Source organism: Accipiter gentilis, chromosome 10 (genome assembly GCF_929443795.1).
Source record: "Accipiter gentilis chromosome 10, bAccGen1.1, whole genome shotgun sequence".
NCBI classification, from domain to species: domain Eukaryota; kingdom Metazoa; phylum Chordata; class Aves; order Accipitriformes; family Accipitridae; genus Astur; species Astur gentilis.
The window spans coordinates 8,784,931-8,807,132 of NC_064889.1; the positions used below are offsets into that span (position 1 = coordinate 8,784,931).

Here is a 22,202-nt window from a genome sequence, read left to right on the forward strand (position 1 = left end):
GCTGGTGGAGGTTGAGCTTACAGCATTCCAGAATACTCTGCTGCTTAGTAGTTGCCATGTTCTTGTGTGAGGCAGGAGACGGGGGTTTGCATCCCCTCTGGTAGAGGGGAGAATTGGATGCAGGAATCTGAGCATGCACACGAGATGTAAAATTGATCTATTCTGGAAAGATTTCCAGAAAACATTGTTCTATGTTGCTGAAGCTACCATTTTAGCAAAGAGAAGTTCATCTAGGAAGAAGGAAGGACAGGGAAGGAGAGGTGTTTGCCATATTTTGCTGGGACTCCTGCAGGAGAAGGTCTTTTGGAAAGAGAAGCAGACATTCCATTCAGGAAGATTGCCTGAGGCAGTCTGAAACAGCATCATCCACAGCTGCTTTATATTTCATGAGCAGGTTAAAGACTCCTTTGTGGTGAACAGAGGCTAGAGAGCATTGAGTTGGGGCCTCTGATTCCCGTAGGGTGGTCACCACTTGGCTCTGTCACAGCAGTCTGTGTGCTGGGAAGCAGACAGAGGCTTGCTTGTAAAGTATGCAGTCTGTTTGGTAAGAGTATTACATTAAAGCTTTGCTTGGCTTAGGATTGGGATACCAGTGTGACAAGTACAGTACATTGTTTTCTACACTGAATTTCTAAAGTTCTGGTTTTAATACATGTATACAAAGATGTGAAAACATGGCTATTTTGCACTACTGTTTTGCTCTAAAATCGAGCTGCTAATAGGGCAGCTACAAGCAGGATAAAGCAAGCACATCTGTTTTAGTTCCAGAATGAATGTTCTGGTATGCTGAAGCACTGAGAATTTCAAAGCACAGCAGTATGTATAAGTGGAAGGTCTTGAAAACACTAGCAAACTTTCAACTTTTCTGTCATTTCCTGAAGAGATTGGTTTTATTAAAAATCTGTAAATCATATGTAACGGCAGAAGTACTCTTTGGTTAAATGTTTAGTGGGAAGTGCTTCAAGTAAATATATTTCATGCTTTTAATGAATATATTTACAGTATTTGAAACTAAGTTTGAAGACCAGAAAATTTTCATATTTGTCAAGCAAAATCTATTCTAGCCCAATGGAATTTCAGTTATCTTTTCTTATTCTAACCTGTTAACAAGTTTGTGTCATTTGGGAAGATTATCTTTTATCTTCAGGACATATTGAGTATGTATTTTAAGTAATATGTCAGCCTGATCTTCCAAAAATGTGGTTAGGCAAGCCGTATTATGGAAGGGAAACAGGATCACAAAAAGAAGCAGAAAATGATAATCAAACTTGTCATCTTAACCATGTGTACAAAACACCCAATTCTTCAGATATGCTAAGCACCTTCACTGCCTTCATTGGAATCTGTACCTAGTTGATTTTCTCCATCAGTTCTTATGTTGTTTTAATACACTAAGCAGAAAGGTAGTAGTATCTTGCACTTCACTCTGTCATTTTTCTGCTGCATCCGTTGGGTATATTGTGTAGAAGTTACTTGCATGCTGTATTAATTGCACTGGTTTTTTTGAGATTTGTATTGGGCGATTTCTTTCTTTACTCCTGCTAGCTTATGTTGGTATCCAGGCCTTTATTCTGCTGGCTGAGACTGTTTGCTATTTGGTGATACTATCTTTATATTTTATCTGTATTTCTTGTTGTTGTTGCAGAAATTGTTTTACCTAATACCTAGAATCTTTCAGAGATATCTGATTTTAAAATCTGACATCCTGGTAGATCAGAAGCCCTTTGCAGCTGAATGTTAGTCCTCAGCAGATTATTGTATGTGTTCTTGAAAGTTGAGTGATACCAATGATAAAGGTAGTTGCCAGTTTATTAAATGACAGTCTTAAATATGAACATCTGTACTGCATATGATTTTTTGATCCCTAAGTTCAGGGCCTACTTATGGTTTGGTATCCTTCCAAGTATTAGTGGAGGAAGACCTTTCCTGCCACCAAGACCGAGAACAATTATAATCAGTTGATACAATCAGCAAGATTTTCAGAATATTAAACAAAGGCAGTAATTCCATTTTATCCACTTCAGAAATGGTCTCTTATTTCAGAATGTCATTAAGTATTTGTTTATCTAGTAAAGTGATTCTCTTTATATTTTTGTGATCAATGGTTTTTTTAATTTTCAGATTTTTTTTAACTTCATTCTCAAAAGTAACAAGTCCAATTATTTCATACTTTCCACTTGAACTTACTTCATAACACAGGCTCAACTTTTGGAGGCCAAAGTACATAAAGATGGGTGAACGTTTGCACATTTATACAGTTTAATCAATTCCTTAAAAGGGGAGTCATATTTACTTTATAACTGTTCAGCTTTTTTGAAATGAAGTTAAACAGTTCTCTGTTTAAATACTATTTATCTGAGTCAGCTGCTTTCTTTTCACATTCCATCTTCAATGACAGGAACATGATACAGGCTGTGCATGTCTAGATACATTTTACACAGGCCAGTTATTTTTGTCAGGAAACCAAATCAGATGTTGTCTAAAAAGCCAACTTTTTAGTGTTTGTAGACTGAACTCGGAACAACAGACACATCTGTTTTGAAGAAAATATGATGCTCTTGTAATTTTTTTTTTTCTTCCAATATTTAATGATGTCGCAGACACCCAGGATCATTCTGTGGTATTTGTGGTTGGCTTTTTTCTTGTATTTTTCCATGGTTTTCATGCTGGCTTTGATGGCAAATACACCTTGTATTATTTTTTTGGAATATGAATTGGTATGTATGCTATTTTAAGGGGTTTTTAGGTGAAACTATATTCCCATAGTTATAAGTTCTCCTTATTCTGCATCTCTTGTTTTTACCTGTATGTGAAGAGATTAAAAAAAAATTAACAGCAGGAGCTGTTGGTATTTCAAAATACTTCTAATTTGATTTATCATACACAATATTGATGGGTGGTTTTTTTTCCAGTACAGGTAAATATTAATGTGCTATCCTTAAGAAATAAAATCTTCCATCTCAAAATTATTCCTACTCTATGACATTAAAACTTTAAACTTTTTTGGTTACAGTTTTGAGGATATTCTGTGCCTTGCTGATTCCTCATCTTTGTCAGATATCACCCTTGATGGCAATCCGATAGCTCAGGAGACATGGTACAAACACACTGTTCTCCATCATATGATGCAGCTCCGACAGCTAGATATGAAGAGAATCACAGTAAGAAATTTCTGTTTTCGTCAAACTTACTAGGTACTTAAATTCAGAAGTAAAATGCAGGGGTTTCTGTGTATATATGTATATTAAGAATTACTGCCATTTTTTCTTAATTTAGTATGGAATTGAATGGTATTATAGACATTACAATATTTAAAACTAACCTTTTTTCTTTTGTTCAGTATTATATAAGGGCGTGGGTTTTTTTACTTCATTTTAACATGTTTATTTTTAAATGCTTAAAACTCTTCATTAGTAAGTACTGTGTGATCAGTTGCCATGTGACATGAGAGAATCTGCAAAGCTTTTGGTTAGGGCTTTCTAAACACAATCTTTTCTGGTTTGCTGTATAGCTGAAAAGGAACAGCACAGTTCTTCCAAAGGAATAGTTTGTTTACCTTAAAACTGGTGCTATTGGTAGTTTCTTTCATTTAAAAACCTTGTTGGTTTCTTTAGTCTGTCTCCCTAAGGAAACCTGGTGATCACGCTGTTTCTGGTTTTGTCTGTATTTCTCCCTTACCTAACCTACTCTCCCCATTCATTTCTGTTTCTGCTGCTCAAGTTCAAGTAACCCTGATAAGAGAGGACTTGCAGACAACTAAGTCTCCTACAGACTTCTTGAAAATATACTGTAAGGTAGAGGATGAAAGGCAATCACCGGGGGCATTACCATTAAGTCAACTATTTTATCTCTTAATACAGGAATAGCCATGCTAATTCTGCTGTGTCTACTTAAGTGACATGTAAGTGTAACTTTCTTACAAGAGTAATGCAACCAACAGCAAGATAAGGAGTATAATATGCTTTACAAGCAACAGTGTTGCAGTGTTACTTTTTTTGACCAGGTGCTGATACATATACCTTATTTTAAATGCTCATTTGCTTTGTACAAAGGCTGTACTGCATTATAAATTGCACCTGTTGTTTTACCATCTATCCTGTTGTCCTGTAGCCAATCCACTGTGAGTATAAAATAGAGCCAATTATGGTGTAAAATATAACATGTATGTGGAAAACATTTTAATTTTAAAAATAAAGTGCTTTGGGACATGAGTTACTTCCAGCATTGAAAATATTAAATACTTGTTTGTTTGCAGGTATTCTATGGGTTGGTTTGGTTTTTTTCTTTTGTGAATTTATACTGACTTAATTAAATACTTGCTAATTGCTTTGCTTTTAAAAAGATCATTTTCTCAGTATTATTTCAGAAACTTGAGTCACATAAAGAAAACATCTCTCTCTCCCTCCCCCTCCCCCAGCCCTTTCTCAAGAGGTGAGGGATCCTGGTAGAACTCTCAGTGATGGGAAAAACCGTAGGAAGAGCTCAAACTCCTTTTGAGGCTCTAGGGGATCCATATAGGTAAAAAGCTATTAGAAATGCACAGCCATGGGAAATACTTAATCTGGGTTCACACCTTGTTAAACATCAGAGAATCAACCACAAGACAAAAAGCCATAGAAAACCAGGCTTCACCAGTTGTGCTGCTCATAAATCTACTCGTAAAAAGAATGTGTTTTGCGTTCTTTTTATTTGCCCTCTGGTTTTTAAGCCTTGAACTTTAACATATTCTCCATGTAGAAGGTGCTATATGTTTTCTTCAGTAAAATCTGTGTTATCCAGATAGTCATATGACTTAAACAGGGATTTTAAGAAAAATAGCAAGTATCATGAGATTTGTGATAAAATTAGAGAGTTGGCAATGCCAAATCCATCTATTCTGCCTGGTAATGCAACATGCTGTTGCCATTGGCTGTAAGGGTAAATGTAACTTGGTGGGGGGAATGGAAGTACAATATTGGGTGTGTGCTTTTTCTCGCTCAATTAGTATACATAAACCCTAATTACATTTATAGGATCTTTTCTTCATCAGTCTGAAGAGTGTCCAGACCATTTTGAACTTAAGTGTTGCTTTGTCTTGTAAAGAACTGAGAGTTGGACCAGGATGTTGGTTCTTTCCGACTAGGAATTCTTCCATAACCTGTTCAGCAGCTCTTCTCTTCAAGAACTGAGTTTTACACAATTGTTACATCTGCTTTTAACTTTTCTTTTACTCGCTGGCTTCACTGAGACAAGAAAATTATTTCAAGAAAGAATAAAATCTGAGGGATATTTTCACAAGTTTGTAAGAGACTTTGAAGCTTTATTCATGTTGGTTTTCAAGAAGACATATGCTCTTTGGTGCTAGGCCTTTTCTGTGGGATTCTCTGGAGAAAGGGAACCTCAGAGCAAAAGTCTGGTGGTAACTGCTTTTGCCTTAGGGAATTATTCAGAAACATACAGCTGCCATGAAAGTCAAATACTCTGCACTTGGAATAAAACTTTTTTTTTGCATTGTAATTGTTCTAATATTTCTTAATATTAGGGCAGATTGGCCTTTATTCAAGGAATTGCACCATGTTATGACAACTTTTAAACCCTGACCCATGGGGAAGTTGGTATTTTCTTAGGCCATCTCATTCCTAAGCCATTTCTGAATGTAAGATTTAAGCTCTTGAACCACTGTGGCATGGACCCAGTGGTGGTGAAATAGTGGAGGTTAGTGACCTGTAACGAGTTTCACTGTAAGACTGTAAACACTTATTCATTGTCCACACTAGAAGAGGATTTTTCAGCTGAAAAACCCATCCGCTTTGCACTATCTAAAACATAAATTCAGTGGAAATCTTTTATTTCTCTAACTTTCATAGATCAATCTAGAGGGGGCTGAATTACAGTGGCTGGACAGATTACTGTGTGTCTGTCACTTGTATTAACCATCAGTAACTGTAACAGTTATACTTTTACCTCACAACTAAGGTGGACGAATGTGACTTGATTTGTGGCTCAATGAAATATTCCTATGTGAAATTGAAGTGTATTACAGTCAAAGCAGGCTCAGGTTGCATATGTAGTCATTTACATTGTTTGGTTAATGTAGTAAAATGGTTGTTTTTCTGGGCATTGAAACTTTCTGAATGTGTGTTGTAGTTTGAACTTTTTCAAAAGTGGACCTATCCAGTGGCACTTACAGTTTAGCTGTGACTTATCACTTTTTCCTCCAGTCTTTCGTAACAGTAAGCAGATACTGTCTGCAGACATGTAATAAAACATTAAAATATGAATGAAATGTGTACATATTCATTACTGAGAAATTATTTAACCAGGAAAACTTGCTATCCATCTCTTGAAATACACTTTCTCAACAGAATTTGCTAAGAGTATATATATTTAAATATGTGTGTGTATATATAGTAATAGTTTATATATATTTTTTAAATGTATCCTGGTTCCCAAATTGAAAGACAAGCTGCATATTTTTAACAGTAAAACTTTTGCTGCTTTTCACTGAGGTTTTATAGGTTTTGGATGCTTAAGTAAGAGAGCTGTGCTTTGTTTTGATTATTTGCTTAGATATTATCTCTGCTGATCAGGGAGTAGGTTCTACTGCTTTATCCAGAATAGAATTCATTGTTGATTCCATCACTACTATGAAGTATTCTGGGTTTTTCAGGGATGAATCCCTAATTATTTTTTTTTTTTCTTTCCACTTGAAGATAAGATACTTTGGGAACTTCTGGAGTCATTCTTATGGATCATAATCCTCTCTCTTAAATCAGGTCTTGTGAAAATATGCTAGATTAATACTAAAAGTAAAAAATGGAGGTATATCTCTTTGTCAAGTATTACTTGAAGAACAGTTCATCAAAAACTTTGTGCTTGCTATTTTGTATGGCTGTATTTTTACTAGAAACATCCTTACATTCTTGCTTCTTGTGTAAAGTCAGCCTCTATGGTATACGTAACAAAAGTAGCCTGCTTTCTGCAAGTATGTGTGAGCTGAATTTTGTGTATTTTAAGCGTACTATGTTGAGTCTCTTATGACTTGAAAGCTTAAATGTATATTCCAGGCCATTCTTTGTATTCTCCTTTTTTTTTTTTTTTTTTCATTACCTGAAGTAGTTTATATCAAGTATACTATAGCTGTTTCTAATCTATAGTAAAAATATTTGAATAATCTTAAAGTAGATGTACTTTGGAAACGAAAAATGAAATGCTGTATTCCTTGTGTGCTAACTTAGTATGTTTTTCTCCTGTGACTTAAATGGTATAATTTGTTGAAAAAGTACTTGTTTGACTAATAGTAAAGCAGTAGTGAGGAATAATAAGTGTATTCCGCTGAGGTCTCTTTAGGATCCTTCTCAGGTCTTGCTGGATTTTACCTCTTAAAGGACTGATGACATAGGTTTTGGCTGAACCTATCATTATGTGCTCATGTAGCGGCAGGGGGAGCTATCAGCATGCCAAAGCTACACATACACTTCTGTTACAGCTCTAATGGAAAGTTTTTATAAGGGTGGTAATAGCTTTAATGTGCCTTATTGTTCTTGTGTTCTGTTGCTACTGTTGCTTCACACTGAGAATGTAAACCTGCAGCCTCAAAATCTCATTGTAGAAAGTGAGATTTTATGGTTCTTTAGGAAATATATTTCTCTCTCTCTGATGGCTTCTTCGCCATTTAGTAAGTTTTTAATCTAATAAATGGAGGAGATTTCAATATACAAGAGGACATCCAAGTCCTTCTGTAGTGATCTAGCACTTCAACCTTCTGGAAAAGCATCCCCCTCCTTGCCCAGCAAAGTTTGGTTTAAAGATGAAACAAAGTTACGGACAATAGCAGCAGAATAATGAGGGGAAACAAAGAATAAGGGAGATAGAAAGAATTTCAAAAGAGCTGGAGCTAAAAGAGAAGAAGGGGTAATAGTAAAAATGAGTTGTGGCAAAGTTAAGGCCTTTGTTTTATAACTTTGTGGGTTTTCTGGGGTTTTCGGGGGGTGTTGTATATTTCAAGATTGATTGCATGTGTTGTGTAAGATTAATCAAGAAATGTATACGGATTTGATTTCCATAAAAAGTAAATTTGGCCCTTGATCTTTATTCAGATATTTTCTCTGTCATTCTGCCCTTATGAATATGGAGTAAAACAAGGATATATTTTCTGTTTAGGCTGAACAATTTCTTTTGTAAAAGAAATAGTATTTTTAAATGTCTGTAATTAGGATAAACTCTTGATTAAAAAAAGTCTTATTCAGTTAAGACTTTATTTAGAATGTAATTTGCGTTAGTTCATTTCATTCTTTGTGTTGAGATGGTGTTGGCAGGGGAAGTACTGGATGGACTTGAATGAGGGCAGTAGACCCTCATGTATGGAAGACAGTGTCATGAAGTTCACATTTGAACTAGATTAAGGGAAGGCTTTGAGAAGGAAGATAGAGTAAGAAGAGACATTTGTGGAAGCTGAGAGAAAACTTAGTTAGGGAACTTTGTGGATGTTTGTGTTAAAACTTGAAAAAAAAATTAAGTTGTTTTGAAAGGAACAACATTAACAAAGGCTAATTTCATATAGATTAGTGTCATTTTGTTCTCTAATTCTCACCTTTCCCAGTGCGAAACACAACTATACCTCAGTTTGGAGTTGAGTCTGACTGGCCAGCTGTTTTCTGCCAAGTAGAATGGATAATTTCTGCTTCCTCTCCCTTGGTGGGAAAACTAGTTTACATTTCTTTCTACATATTAATTTTATATAATCAAGCTTCTAGGGAACAACAAAAAAATTAATTTGATACTTCTAAACATACTTTAAGTTACTTAATATGTTCAATGTGTTGAAAAGTCATTAGAGAAGACTAAGACACCAAAATTGTAAACAGCTTGTTTCTTTAGGAAGCCAAGTTGAAAAACATAAATGCAAGGTCAAATGAAGAGATTTAATCAGAAAATTAAAAAAAAATCCAAAACAATTCTAACCCACTTTCTGTAAAAGGATATCACTAATGTAGTTTGCTAGTATTCGTACTTTATTTTGACTTCATGTTTTTTAAAGTAAACACAAACTTAGTATGCTGTGACACGTAATTGGGATAAGCAGCTGTCATAAGAATAATGTTTGTTCTTAACATTTTGAATTGTATCTTGAGGAACAGTACGTTTTTGTTTTGCATTATTAATTATAGATTCATATTTGTGGCATATTACCTGTATGGGGTTTATTTCATGGTTTTCACAGCTTCACCCTGAACCCTCCCATTCAGGTATTGGGTTTTATTGTGTGTCATTTTGTTGTATTGGGATCTAGAAGGCTGCCTGTATCTGTGTGTGGCTTTAATTATTTATTGTTGATCTTCCTTTAACGTGGAATAGTGACCTTTTTAGATCTCTTCTATCCTGGATAATTCTGTAATTCTATGATACCAGTCCCTTGGTAATACCCTGGTTAGGGAAAAACTGAAAAGCCCAGTAGCTGAGGAGGCTGCCAACAAAACATGGATGTCAAAATCCATGGGTTTCAGGGGGGCTGTACACAGATAAGAATAAGTTTGCTATGTGAACCTAACTACTTATGCTTTTGAAATTATTTTCTTAAAAATGTAATAGCAATGCGAAGTGTGAAGTTCCTGTTGTATTTTACTTTCCAGTCAGCATTCACCCATGTGCTTAGGGGTTCTTGCAATGCTCTAAACATAGCATGTTTTATTTATATAGAAATTTTTACATACCAATATGTCTTCATGGTTGATGATGCTTTCTGTTCATTTTTGTTTGTTAATATTCTTAACATATAACTTTATGGAAAGTGAAAGTGAACAGGTTAGGAGAGGAGCTTTCTATTTTGAGCGAAATCAAAACACTTTCTGTATGTTCTGGGAAGATACTTTAATAGGAACACCCAAATGGCATATGAAGTAAATCAAGATAAGTTAAAGTATGATTCCCAAATATTTGTGTTGGAAGGTCTCTACACTTTTTACTTCATAGTGAACATTTCTTTTGTTACTTGGAAAGTATATGTTCTAAAAATACTGTGCTGTGAGAATGTTTAGACTTCTGTAAACAGGGAGCATTCAACCTAATATGGGTGTACTGCAGTATTAAATGATGTACCAGGAAAATTAAGCATCTTCACTTACATGACTTTCATTATTTAGGAATCAGTGGCTTTCTTCTTGAAACTTCTGCTTGAATAGGTAATAATATTGATGAGAAACAATGTTAATGTACTATAGTTAACTTTGAAAATATTCTTTTCTTCTCAAGTTCTGTTGCTGATTGAGAAAAGTAAGCCCCTGGAAACAGTTTAGAATGATAAAAATCAATCTTAGATTATGATTTGAGCATAAATAGAATTGAGCTCATTCACTCTGTCTTTTCGTACAAAAGATTTACTAATTATAAAAACCACTACAAAGATAGGAATATATAATGCACGGTTATATTTTTAAATGTTCTTTTTCACTGTCATACTCACCATATGCTTTATACTTTTTCAAAGACCTTTAGAAATACTAGTTTTAAATAGCTTTATCTCAGTATTTGTATCTGAGTAGGTATTTATTTCTTCTGTATTTCTCAATTTATTTATAATTACCAATTTTACGGATTTTAATAATATTTAGAAACATTAAAATGTTAAAAATCCTAAAATTGTATTAAAATTTACATTTCAAATACTAACACAAAAATATATTAATAATTTATCAGTAATACTCTTCCGAACCTAATTATTTTCTCCTTTTATGAAGTTATTTTTCTTTTTTTCATCCAGGAAGAAGAAAGACGTATGGCATCTGTTGCAGCAAGGAAAGAGGAAGAAAGGAAGCGTGAAAGCCATAAACAGACCTTGCTTAAGGTATTTTCTGTGGCTGTTCTAAGCCTACTGTAAAGCAGTTTGCAGCAATAATCTATATCCTATTATTTTTTGCTGTAGTACTTGCATATCCCCATATACCTCTATCTCTTTAAACTTTTTTTTATAGCTTAAACAGTGCACTCCACAGTTGAAACTCTCTTCAGTGAACTATGCAAGTTATACTGAATACATGAGGGTGATATATGTAAAAGGAGGGCAAACTTCATTTTCATGAGTCAGAGATAAAGTAAATCCAGAGTAAAGTAAAGGACTTTTCAGTGATTTCAAATTTTTTGAACTTGGTCTCCCCCATTTCAGGTGAGTGCTCTCACTGCTGCCATGCAGGGTGTTCTGAAGTAGTTTTTCCTTAATTCTTTCCTGTTGAAGTTGTTCCTTTTTGTGGAAAGAGTTGAGCAGTCATCAGTGCAGGAGCTGGACTCCAGCTGTCTTCTTTTTCAGAAGAACGCTTATCTACCAGACCACCTGGCCTGGTTAATGCTTATATACATGATATGGAATAGCTCTAACAGGGGAACTGAGGTGCACTCCAGAATACTCTTATGGAGCTGGTGAGTAAATGACCTGTGTTGCTAATAGGAGACCAAAGTTCAAGGATCAAAGAGTGTCTGCATTCCTTTTGTTGTGTGAATATTGCCATTTGTCTCCAAATCATTTTTCTTTGGAGAAAAAGTGCCTAAAATTCTTTGTCATCTAGTAATGGTTATACAAAAAGCTCTTTCAATTTGGCAGTCAAACAAAGAATCAAACAATTTTCATGTATCCATATTGTTAAGTTGCCTAGGTAAAATATTTCATGAAGGGGATTAGATTGAAAGTAGTTGCAGGAGGCTGTAAGAAGTGTAGCAAATGTATACAGCTCTGAAAAATAGACACAAACAGAATGTTAACAGTATATTAAAAGGTGTTCTAAGTATATAAGGAAAAACAAACCTAAGAACCTGAATATATGAAGGGGTGGGGGAAGAATTCCATGTCTAGTGCCTAAGAATATACTTTGATTTCCTGTATATTTGTATCCATGTATATTTTGATTTTCTGTTTAAAAACAACAACAATATATCAAAGAAGTCTTAGATACAGTTTTTGTGTTTGTTTTGTATTTGTTGTTGTTTTGTGGTTTGGGGGGGGTGTTGTTGGTTGGTTGGGTTTTTTTGTTGTTTTTTTAAGTGTTGTAGTTTGGCTCCCCCCCCCCCCCCCGCCCCCCCCCGGTAACCTACTGATGTGTTTTAAGTCTCTTCAGGTTTGAAGTTTTGGTGTCAGTTCTTAGTAACATAAAGAAATGGGAGTTAGTAAATAATATTCACATATGGTGTTATTTTATGCCGTTGAAAAGCTAACTGTGTCTTTGGACTGGAAAAACAGTAGGTGTTTATTTGTAGTTCATGTTCTTAACCATTGATGCAATGTTTCCTTGGAGCAGAGGGATTGCTTGTCTTGATGGCCGAGATTTCTTAGTGCATTTACCTAATGGAAACTTCCCTTAGAAGGAAAAAATACATTTTTAATGTATAATGCCATTATTACTTAGACTTCAACATTAAACTGTAGATTTTGTAATTTAATCAAGGTGTCTTTATTACCTTCAAGTAGCTAAGTGGCATAAGAGCCAAATACCAATATCTTCTGCATGATTCAGTGATTTTTGTATATCTTTCCTTTGTAAATATGTTCTGTGTTACGATTCTGGTTTCTTTTTCCCTGTTCCACACATTTGAATTGAAAGGAACATATCTGCTCATAGATTCAATGTCCAGTGAAAAAAGTTGCGAACTACAGGGTTTTCTTCATAGTTAAATCTGAAGAAAATATTTAGAGAATTATATTCTGCAATTTTTATTGCTGTCACTTTTCTCCAAAATTTCTTAAACTATACACAGTGTAAATGAAATTATAAGCACTCATTCAGTAGCAAACAGTTGCTGTTTTCCTGTGTTCCTGCATCAATGAAGTTAATTTCAGCAATGACATCTCTTGTTTTCCCCTTGTTGATACTTGTCTACCCTAGCAGCAGAGTTTCTTCATCTCTCTTTTTCCAGACTATTTTTTTATTGCTTAAAACTCACTCCTCTGAGAAAGTTTGAGAATAGAGGCTGAACTTACTATTTACTGGAACAAGAAGTAGTTATCGGTAGCAGAATCTTCATACTTCTAAAATTTGCTTTTTGTAAAATGAATTCTTGGAAGTTTTCAAAGCTCTATAGGAATCCAGCAGCCCACAGCTGAGGGCTAACAAAGCAGTAGAGCTGTACAGTTGTTGAGGTTATGAGGAGACCCTCACCCTGCAGAACAAACAGAATTTTGTAAATATGATTGGAAGAAAATGCTGACTATTTCAACTTCCCCTACTTTCTGTGACATGGAGCCCAGTCATCACTGAAGTCTGTAAATGTTGGGCGCTTAGTGTTGTCTAACGAGATTAACACCATAACACTCTGGGCAAATTGAATGTGACATAGAGTTTTGAGCTCTTTAAAATGGAAAAACTTTCAGAAGAGGAAAACTTTTCCATGTACTTTCAGTGTCCGTTATAGACAATTATGGACATTATTTTAATCAACATTTAAAGTCTAGTAGATCTATCTTCATTATCAGTCATTGAAACAGATCGTGGTGTTTAATAGCTGCAGCATGAGGGATTTGCTTGTAGGTATTAAATGTTATACAGTGAAACATTTATATGCAGTTGTTCTTTATTCTTAAGGTAATACCTAGATTCCACAAATTAGTAGTCACAGATGATGAAATGCTTGCTTTTTTTGTTGATGTACTATTTTCTGTCGTTCAAAGAAATATTCATTTCCAGTGCTTTACACTTGACATCTCCAACACTGAGTACTGTGAGGAACATTCTTAGTGAACTATGTTACAGTGATGTCCATAACTCCCCCATGGTGAAAGGAATTATGTAAAAACATGATGGCAACAGTTATGTGTTACTTCTATAGATTAAACCTAGGAGCATAGTGAGTATAGGTCAAACTTAATGTATCAAGAGTGTTAATTTCAAATTGTAAAATTAGGTTTACCCTGGTCCCCTGCCTTTCTCCATAGGCATATGAAATAAACTAGCTTTTTTTTTCCCTTATTTGAAAAAACGGGCTATAATAAAACTTGGTGGTTTGTGTTGATTTTTTTTGTCCACAGCCATAGAGTCTGTCTTAAAACAGAAATGTAAATGTTCAATTTCAAAACAAATAAAGCCTTTCTAGCCTTCAGGATTTTTGGTACAGCCTTCTAAATCCTAATCAATATTGTGTTGTTTTCTTGTAACTTAATCAGCCCAACAAAATATTCTAAAGTATAGAGGAACTAATGTAATGATATTTAAAATTATGATATTAGACAGGCTTTTAACACTGGTAAGAAATTGATAAAGGTGGTTAGCTTATGCTCTAAGGAGATAATTGTTGACAGGGATTTACCTTGCCTGAGATCCGTTTGGACCCAATTTGAGGTGATTGCAACTTGAAACTAAGAAGTGATTGCTGTTTCAATTCAAAATTTCATAGCATTGAAGTAGAATATTCATTAGTACATCCAAAGAGTATGCACCTTTTCCCCTGTTTATGGGTAAAATTAGTGACAAATACACAGGCTGCCTATGAACTGCTTTTTATACTATATAGGGCAAATTTGGGTTTACCTCCCCCCCGCCCCCTGTCCATTCCAAAATATCAAGATGTTTGTCTGTATTCAAATTCCAGTAGTGATGTTCTGAAGTATATGAGAGAAATTAAAGGATTCTTAGAATATCATGGTTTCATTTTCTCCATGTTTTGTGGATGTAAATTTATTTAATGCAAAGCTCCACTATAATACTTCTCAGAAATTTTAAGTCACTGAGTTTCATTGTGGGTAGTCTTGACAGTGAGATAGCTGACTTCTGGAGAATGAGATCTGGTTCAGTAAAAACAGATGAAGTGAAACTAACAATGAATTTACCCTTTGATATTATTTATGTTGTGCAGTTTTCGTTTGATGAGAGTTCAGTTGCCAGGCCATGAGGTCTTACAAAGCACCTTGTTGTTTAACCTTTTAAAGTATGTTAAATTAGATGTATTAAACCATATATCTCTATATGATACAATAGAATAATAACCTCCATATATAATTGTAGGTAACTGACACAATTGGCATGACTATACAAGAACAAGTACTTTAATAGACTTTTGAAATAGTGGTTCATTGACAAGAACTGTCTAGAATATAAAAACTACTTAAAAAAACTATTACAAAATATTTGAACTTACATCTGTTGTAGTCCTTGTGTCTATCACAAAGGTAATTTCATTTTCTGTTTTTATAAAATGGACTTTTTACATTTTTCAGAAGATAACTTTTTTTCCCCCCACGCAGAATATGTTGCAGTTACTACTAAGACTTAACAGCAATTGTCTAACTGTTTTAGCTTAAGTGCTAGGATCACTCTAGCAGCATGGAGGAAAGTCCAAGCAGTCTACCCTGTTTTGTGGGAGAAGTATTACAAGCAGCTCCAGCCTGTCAAAATGAGACTTCTGTGGTTATCTAAACTAAATAATTTAACTTTATTCTTTCACGAGTTGTGGACTTATTATGTTACTTTTCTTGTTTCTATTACTGCAAGTCTTGTGAAATCATTCGTTTGCTGGCAGTTATGCAAAATAGCACTAGAGTGGTGCACTGATTTTAATGCATAACCACCAACCAGTACTATCACTTCCTGAATTTAAAACGTTTAAAATGTTTAGATTAAACAGCACATTTCTTTCAGAACAAACAAGTGTGTTGATACTGCACTGTCATAACTTATTATGACTTTTATATCTTGTTTCAGGAAAAGAAACGGTTAACGATTTGTAATATTGCTCGTCAGTGGGAGATACAGCAGAATCGAATAGCTCTTGTGGCTTCTTTAAACCAAGATAAAGATAACGAGCCCTGTCAGATTAATGGCAGTGCTGCATATGTGTTTCCTGAAGAAAGCAGGTATTTTATTGGGAAATACTTCTTGTTCATGTCTTATATTCCAGGTTACTACTTCTCACTTCTGACATCTCACTGTATTTCATTATCAAAAGTAATATATCCAAATTAATCCTGAAAAGATGTTTTACTTTGTGATTAAACCTGTTAGCCATTAGTAATAGGTAATACATATTAAATAAGTAATATAACAGCAACTCATTGACTGTGTAAGCTAAATTATTATGTGATTTTGCTAAATAAGGGAGGTCTTCATGTCTGCAAGAAATGTTAAATATGAATTCTTGAGCCTTCTTAAAGCTGTTAATTTCCTTGACAGCTTAGATTGTTGCCTTCAGTTGAAATGAACAAAATGAGGATGTATGAGCATTACAAATGTTTGTAACCTCTTTGTGTATCAAGACCTTTCATGAACTGAGTGTTGAATTCATGTTCTTAGTTTGAACAGCCACATCTCTTATTGGACACCTTTCATACCCATGCTATTTTAACAATAGCAGTTCTTTGACTTAGGAAAAATTATCTTAGGAATAAAACAAAGATAACTTTTGCATTGTTGGTTTAAAATATAACTATATTATTTTTGTGGTGCACTTTGTGGCTTGCTTATTTACATCTAAAAGGTGGCCATCTGGCATTCTATATAATTTAAAAAACAAATGCAGAATTTAATGAGCAACGTGTGCCTTAAATTGGCTAAAACCAGACTAGCACACTTTCAACCTGGCTACCTCAGGCAAAAGACTGAAAAAATAGGCTGCATGAATTTGGTAGCAAGTACAGTTTCTTGCTGTGCCTGATCAACACTGGAAATATCAGGTACAGGCAAGAAGTCTTTGCCTCTCACAAACCCGTACTACAGCCTAGTATTGGCTAGACCTGGTTTTTATACGCAGTAGAGTGCTGCATCTTTTGAAACATTTTTTTTCTTAGCATTTTTAAATTGCTATAATCCTTTCTCTTCTTGTGCTTCCACAGCTTTCCCCTGAACATATGTTTAGCCACTGCTTTCTTGCCTTTGTGGCTTCTTCACAATTTAATTCAGTGTTAGTAATCATCCCCTGTGACCACATCAATGTAACTATGGTAGCTTGAGCATCATCCTGTAAATGAACAGATTCTCGTTGCTTGAGAAATCATGCTTTTAAGTAACATTAAGACTTTTTCCATGGAGTTGTAGGAAAGATTTTGGTGTATTTCTATCTCTGCTTATGCTGGATACGGTGACTAAAGTTGGTTTATTCCTTGTAGTTTCCTGAGCACAAGTGTTAGGATTTTTTTGTCAAATCTACAGTAGTAAAACATAATACATAAAATCTGTTTCCATGTTCTTGTGAAAGTTTATGTGGTTTACGATTTGTAGAATATGTTGTAGAAATCAAAGTGGTTAGTTTAATGAAATACCAAATTTCAACCTCCCCGAGATGTTAACAAAATAAACCATGTGCTTTATTTGCATATACTATAGTTCTCTTAGGCAAATTACAGTGCATTTAGTTTTCTGAACTGGAGACATAGAGTTGGAATTTTTCTTTTTTATGACTGATTAGAGAAATGAAAGTGTAATAATGATCTTTATCATGAATTTATATTGGTTTAAATGGATTAATGAAGATGTGGCCTTGTGCTTTTGAATTAAGAAGCTGTAGATAACACTGCCTTTTTTTTTGCCTCGAAGCCTTATTGTTCTTTAATCCCCTCTAAGTTAAAATTGACATTGATCTACTACTGTGTTGTATAATGGTGAAGAATTTCAGAAGATATTGTCAAGATGAGTGACTAAGCAATAAAATGGCAGGTGAAATTCAGCATAATTAGCAAGTACAGCTTCACATATGAAGTGATGAACTCTCAACACTTCCAGTCAAGAGTGAAAGTTTAGAGTCGGTTGATTTTGTCAAGAAAACATCAGTCAAGTGAACACTAGTAGTCAAAAAAGCAAAATAGATTAAAAATACTAGGAAGGTAGTAAAGAATAAAATAGTAACAATCATTATACAACTTTCTTAACCTGTGATTTGTGCTCATATTGAATTCTCTGTGCACTACAGGTCCAGCCAGCTGAGTGTATCATGTTGGAAGTTAAGATGCAGAGAGATGAGAGTTGAGAATATCTGGATTTATTGCTTAATTTTAAAATCACTCTTGTGACTTGGAAAGATCCCATTATTTTAAAGAAACACTTATTCATCCCTATTAGTTATGGCTTATTATCCTTGTTTAATCCTTAAGATTATTCTCATTTCTAAGCAGCATAATGAATCCTGATATCCTGATCCGATAATGGGACATATGGGTTTGAGGAAGGAGCAGTACTCTTGTTCCAGAACAAAAATAACTGTTCAGTACTGTGAATAGCATTATCCTGGATTGGTTTTAGCAACTGTCTGTTCTGAAAGTGATGACTTGTGTCATAACTTTTACATTTCATGTAGAAAACAGAATGTGAAGGTGACTTTGCTTTAATAATAGACTGTTTGAAATTGTTTTTACATATCTAAAGCAACACGAAATATATTACCATTCTGAGTTAAAATTTTTAAGCAGATTATTAAATGAATGATTTCTTTCTTTTTTTAAATATTTCCCCCTGCCTCTACCCAGCTCAAATACACCCAGAGCCTTTCTGCCAAAGAAGTAGAACATTTGCAATGTTACTTGATGGAAAGATAATTTTCCAGCCCTTAATATTTTTGAACCAGATTAGTTACTGCAAATGAATGAATGCTGAGAAATGCAATCATATTTGACAGCTGGGTTTTGATAAATGAAAGGACTATCATTCAATAGAATGATGTTACTACCTCAAAATAATCTCATTTATATCACTGCATTTTTATTTCCTCCACAGGTCTCTTGATACAATATTGAGCAGTGCAGTACAAGGCTTGTCTGTTCTTGAGTCTCATTTAGTGGAAGTGGAAGGAGACACTCTTTGCTTGTATGGTGCTGGAGCACTGGAGTGCCTGGATCGAAACTGGAGTGTTCAAACAGCTGGAGTTATTGTCACAGTCTCCTTTATGTTCATAGAATTTGATGAAATTGTTCAAGCATTAACAAAACTGAAGATAAAATTTCCTAATTCTGTGGTAAGAATGCCTCAGATTTCAGCTATGTGAACAGCTATGGAATATGTATTCTCTAATAGAACCTTAATTTGGTATAGTTACCCTTGAGTGCTTTCATATAAATAGATAGGTTTGTGAATTACATATTTGCTTGGTGTTACCCTATAATGCCAACTTTAACTTGAAACTTCCTAAAAATCAAGACTTAAATTTACATTCTCACACAGGATGGTGTTTTCTTTTCAGACTGGTTATTATTTCTCTTAATTCCTTTGACCTAGCTAATTACTTTTAAGTTGGGAAACTGATGTGTAAATACAGTATTGCTCTTCTGTAATACTGTTATGGATTCATGGTATCAGGAGACCTTCATTTGTGTTGCTAGTTCAAACATCAAATAGCTGATAGGATAAAAAGAGAGAGGTAAAATTCAAAGGGAAAAGCTAGCTACATCAGTATAGCCTTTGGAATTCCTCAGTTCTTGAAGCAAAACAACATAAGTGAGATGTCCCTTCAGTACTACTTTTTTCTGTTTTTTTTCTTGGACATTTAAATCAGTTGTTTTGAAGCGAATAGTAAAATAGCGATAACATATATAAAGCAACTTGTTGCTCAGATGATATGACTCTTGAGCTTCCTGATTCTTATTAATGTTTTGAGTATAACAGAAATTGATGGTTTAATTGAGTTCATGGGGAACTTAAGTCAAATTTATCTATCTCAATGAAGCAATTGTTCTGTTGTTGGGGGAGAAATTCTTTGGGGGGGTAGCAGAATCTCAGCTAAATTTTTATCTTCACCATCAATTTTTCCTCCTTCCCCTTCCCTCAGTAATGTTATCTTGTAGCCAAATACATCATGCTCATAGGAGCACTAGTGTAGGGCATGGTTCAAAGGGTGAGCAGGATATGGCTGAATGCCAGCCTGCCATGGACAAAAAAAGCAGAATATTTAAAAACATGTATTGTACTTATTTTTATGTGTGGATGTTGCAGTTGCTTTACTTGCAGAATTAAACATTGTTCAAGTAGTATCACTGCTTTTTGAAACATTGAAAATATTAGTGTTCACTCTTTATTGTTTCCTTATTTAATTTATTGTGGTTTGACTTTTTTTTTTAAGCACCTGAAGTTTAAGGAGACAAATCTTGTGATGCTGCAGCAATTCAATGCATTAGCCCAGATGCATCGCATTGAACAGTTGACAGTTGATCCTCAGGGAAATCCGGTTGTCAACTTTTCTTTGTGGAAATACTATGTTCTGTTTAGACTGAATCATTTTAATCTACAGAAGATAAATGGAGTAAAGGTAGGATAGTGTTGCTTCCTTCCTACTGTTTGTCTTACAAGATAAATTAGCGTTATTTTTAAAAAAGCAGATAAATTGCTAATAAAATGAGCAGAACCCTGTTAGTGTCCTTTCAGTATTTGGGGCTGGGAATTTTAAGACCACTTCACCATGTATTTCTTGTGTTGTGCATTTGTTACGTCTACCTGTACTGTGTTATAATTAACAATGGTGATAAGATTCTTAGTTGCCATAAAAATGTTGTATTGTCTCAGATGTTTGCGATTGCAAATGACAGTCCATATCTATACCTGAGTGGTTGGGATTTGCCTGAAGGGATTTTTTTTTTAATATTTCTGCATGTGTTTCTAAAAAACAAACAAAACCACAAACAACCCCCCCCCCCAAAACAGCTAAAAAAATAAACTTTTAAACTGCACAATTTTATTTGATTTATAAGAAGCACTTCATTATGTTCAAAATGATCACAGTGCTGACACTGAATACTTGTGCAAAAATACGCATTTGACAGACTGCTTAGTAGTTTACAGTATGTGATTATTTTTTCCAGTGTTACACAATATAGCTAAAATCATATTTTCTTCTTTAAGCCTATCACAGGAAAAGTCTGTCAAATAGATTTTTTTTTTCTTCCTCCTGCTTGCTATGTACAAGATTGTTAGTGTGGTTTTTTGTTGGGTGTGTATTTTATGTTTAAATAAATAGAAAGTTAAGACACGAATACTGCTATTCTTTGTACTTTGTATTCCCCTTTACATCAGTTGAAAGTAAATTTATTCAAGCATATAAAATGTTTATTTTATACTTGGGCTTTGATCATAAAGGGAGTGAGAACAGTTATGATGCAACAGTGTTTTAGTGTGTATTCAATTTAAATGCTAAATAAGTTTAAGTGGTGGTGTGGAAGTTAATGAGAGCAAAAAAAATACATAGCTTTAGTGTGTAGATCTGGTATTTTAATTTGGTCATCATCATCATATGTTTTGGATTAGATACTTGTTATCTGGTACAGCCATAGCATGAATGTTGTGGTTTACTTGGTTTTAGTTCTGTAAAACATGCATTAGTTGCATGGAAGAGCAGGAGTTGGGTTAAAGAGCTTACCTGAATTAACTATCAGGGAAAGGATGAGAAAAGATGAAGGCAAATATGACTCTCTCCAACAGCACAGTATCTTGAAAAGAAAAAAAAAAAAGTGGTAGTAATCCCACAAGAACTTTAAAATAACCTTGAATTTACAAAAAATGCCCATCAAAGTTGATTTTAAAAAAACCACAACTATTTAAGCAGACTTTTTGCTACTATCTCAAAGTCAGCAAATTCAGTCTTTGAAGAGAAACTTTGAATTTAATAGTGCTTGGGGATGGATTTAGTAAATGGATTTACATGTAGCACAGCATGCTTTTTATCTATGACATATATCAAATCTTAAATACATATGACTGAAGAACATTTTTGTCCTCAACAAACTTTTTCAGCCAGACCACACTACATGAAGATGTGCACACAGAAATTTTTTCCTAGTGTCATTAATCATTTGAAAAGTGTCACAGCCAAGCAGAAGAAAGAGATGAACTCTGATTGCTGTTTTTCATTAGTCTACAGCAGAAGTCATGGTATCCAGCTTTGCAGATGTATATTACCTTTTCTTTTAAAATCCATAAAAGAAAATCCTGTTTCAATGTGAAGAATACAAACCCCTGAAGTGTGGTCTCAGACCTTAGATCAGCCCTAAATAATAGTTTCAGATGATGGAAAGGGTAATGTGCATATTCTGCTATTCTGATTACCATTTGTGTGCAATGTTTGTGAAGACTACTCTGTTGCCAGCTCTAAGGTACATATAATTGGGGAGTAAAAGCAATATATACTAACTGAAATAACTATATAAATTGTATAACTCTAACACTTTTAAACTTACAAGCTTCCTTATTTTTTTTTAATTTTCTCCCCAGCCTCTCTCTTTCATTCCACTTGTGTTCCAGGCTAGAAGCTGAGTCTTAGTCTTCCCCTAACAATGA

At 34.4% G+C, this 22,202-nt stretch overlaps 1 protein-coding gene across 4 annotated transcripts in view; it reads left to right on the forward strand.

Annotated features, from left to right (window-relative positions):
* Positions 1-22,202, forward strand: part of LRRC49 (leucine rich repeat containing 49) — a 52,531-nt gene that overhangs the window by 24,582 nt on the left and 5,747 nt on the right. For all 4 annotated transcript variants that reach the window (XM_049813002.1, XM_049813003.1, XM_049813006.1 and 1 more), the window contains 5 exons: positions 3,014-3,161; positions 10,739-10,822; positions 15,657-15,808; positions 18,657-18,894; positions 19,996-20,181. In XM_049813002.1, the coding sequence (XP_049668959.1) occupies positions 3,014-3,161; positions 10,739-10,822; positions 15,657-15,808; positions 18,657-18,894; positions 19,996-20,181 (808 nt within the window). The remainder of the gene's footprint in view (positions 1-3,013; positions 3,162-10,738; positions 10,823-15,656; positions 15,809-18,656; positions 18,895-19,995; positions 20,182-22,202) is intronic.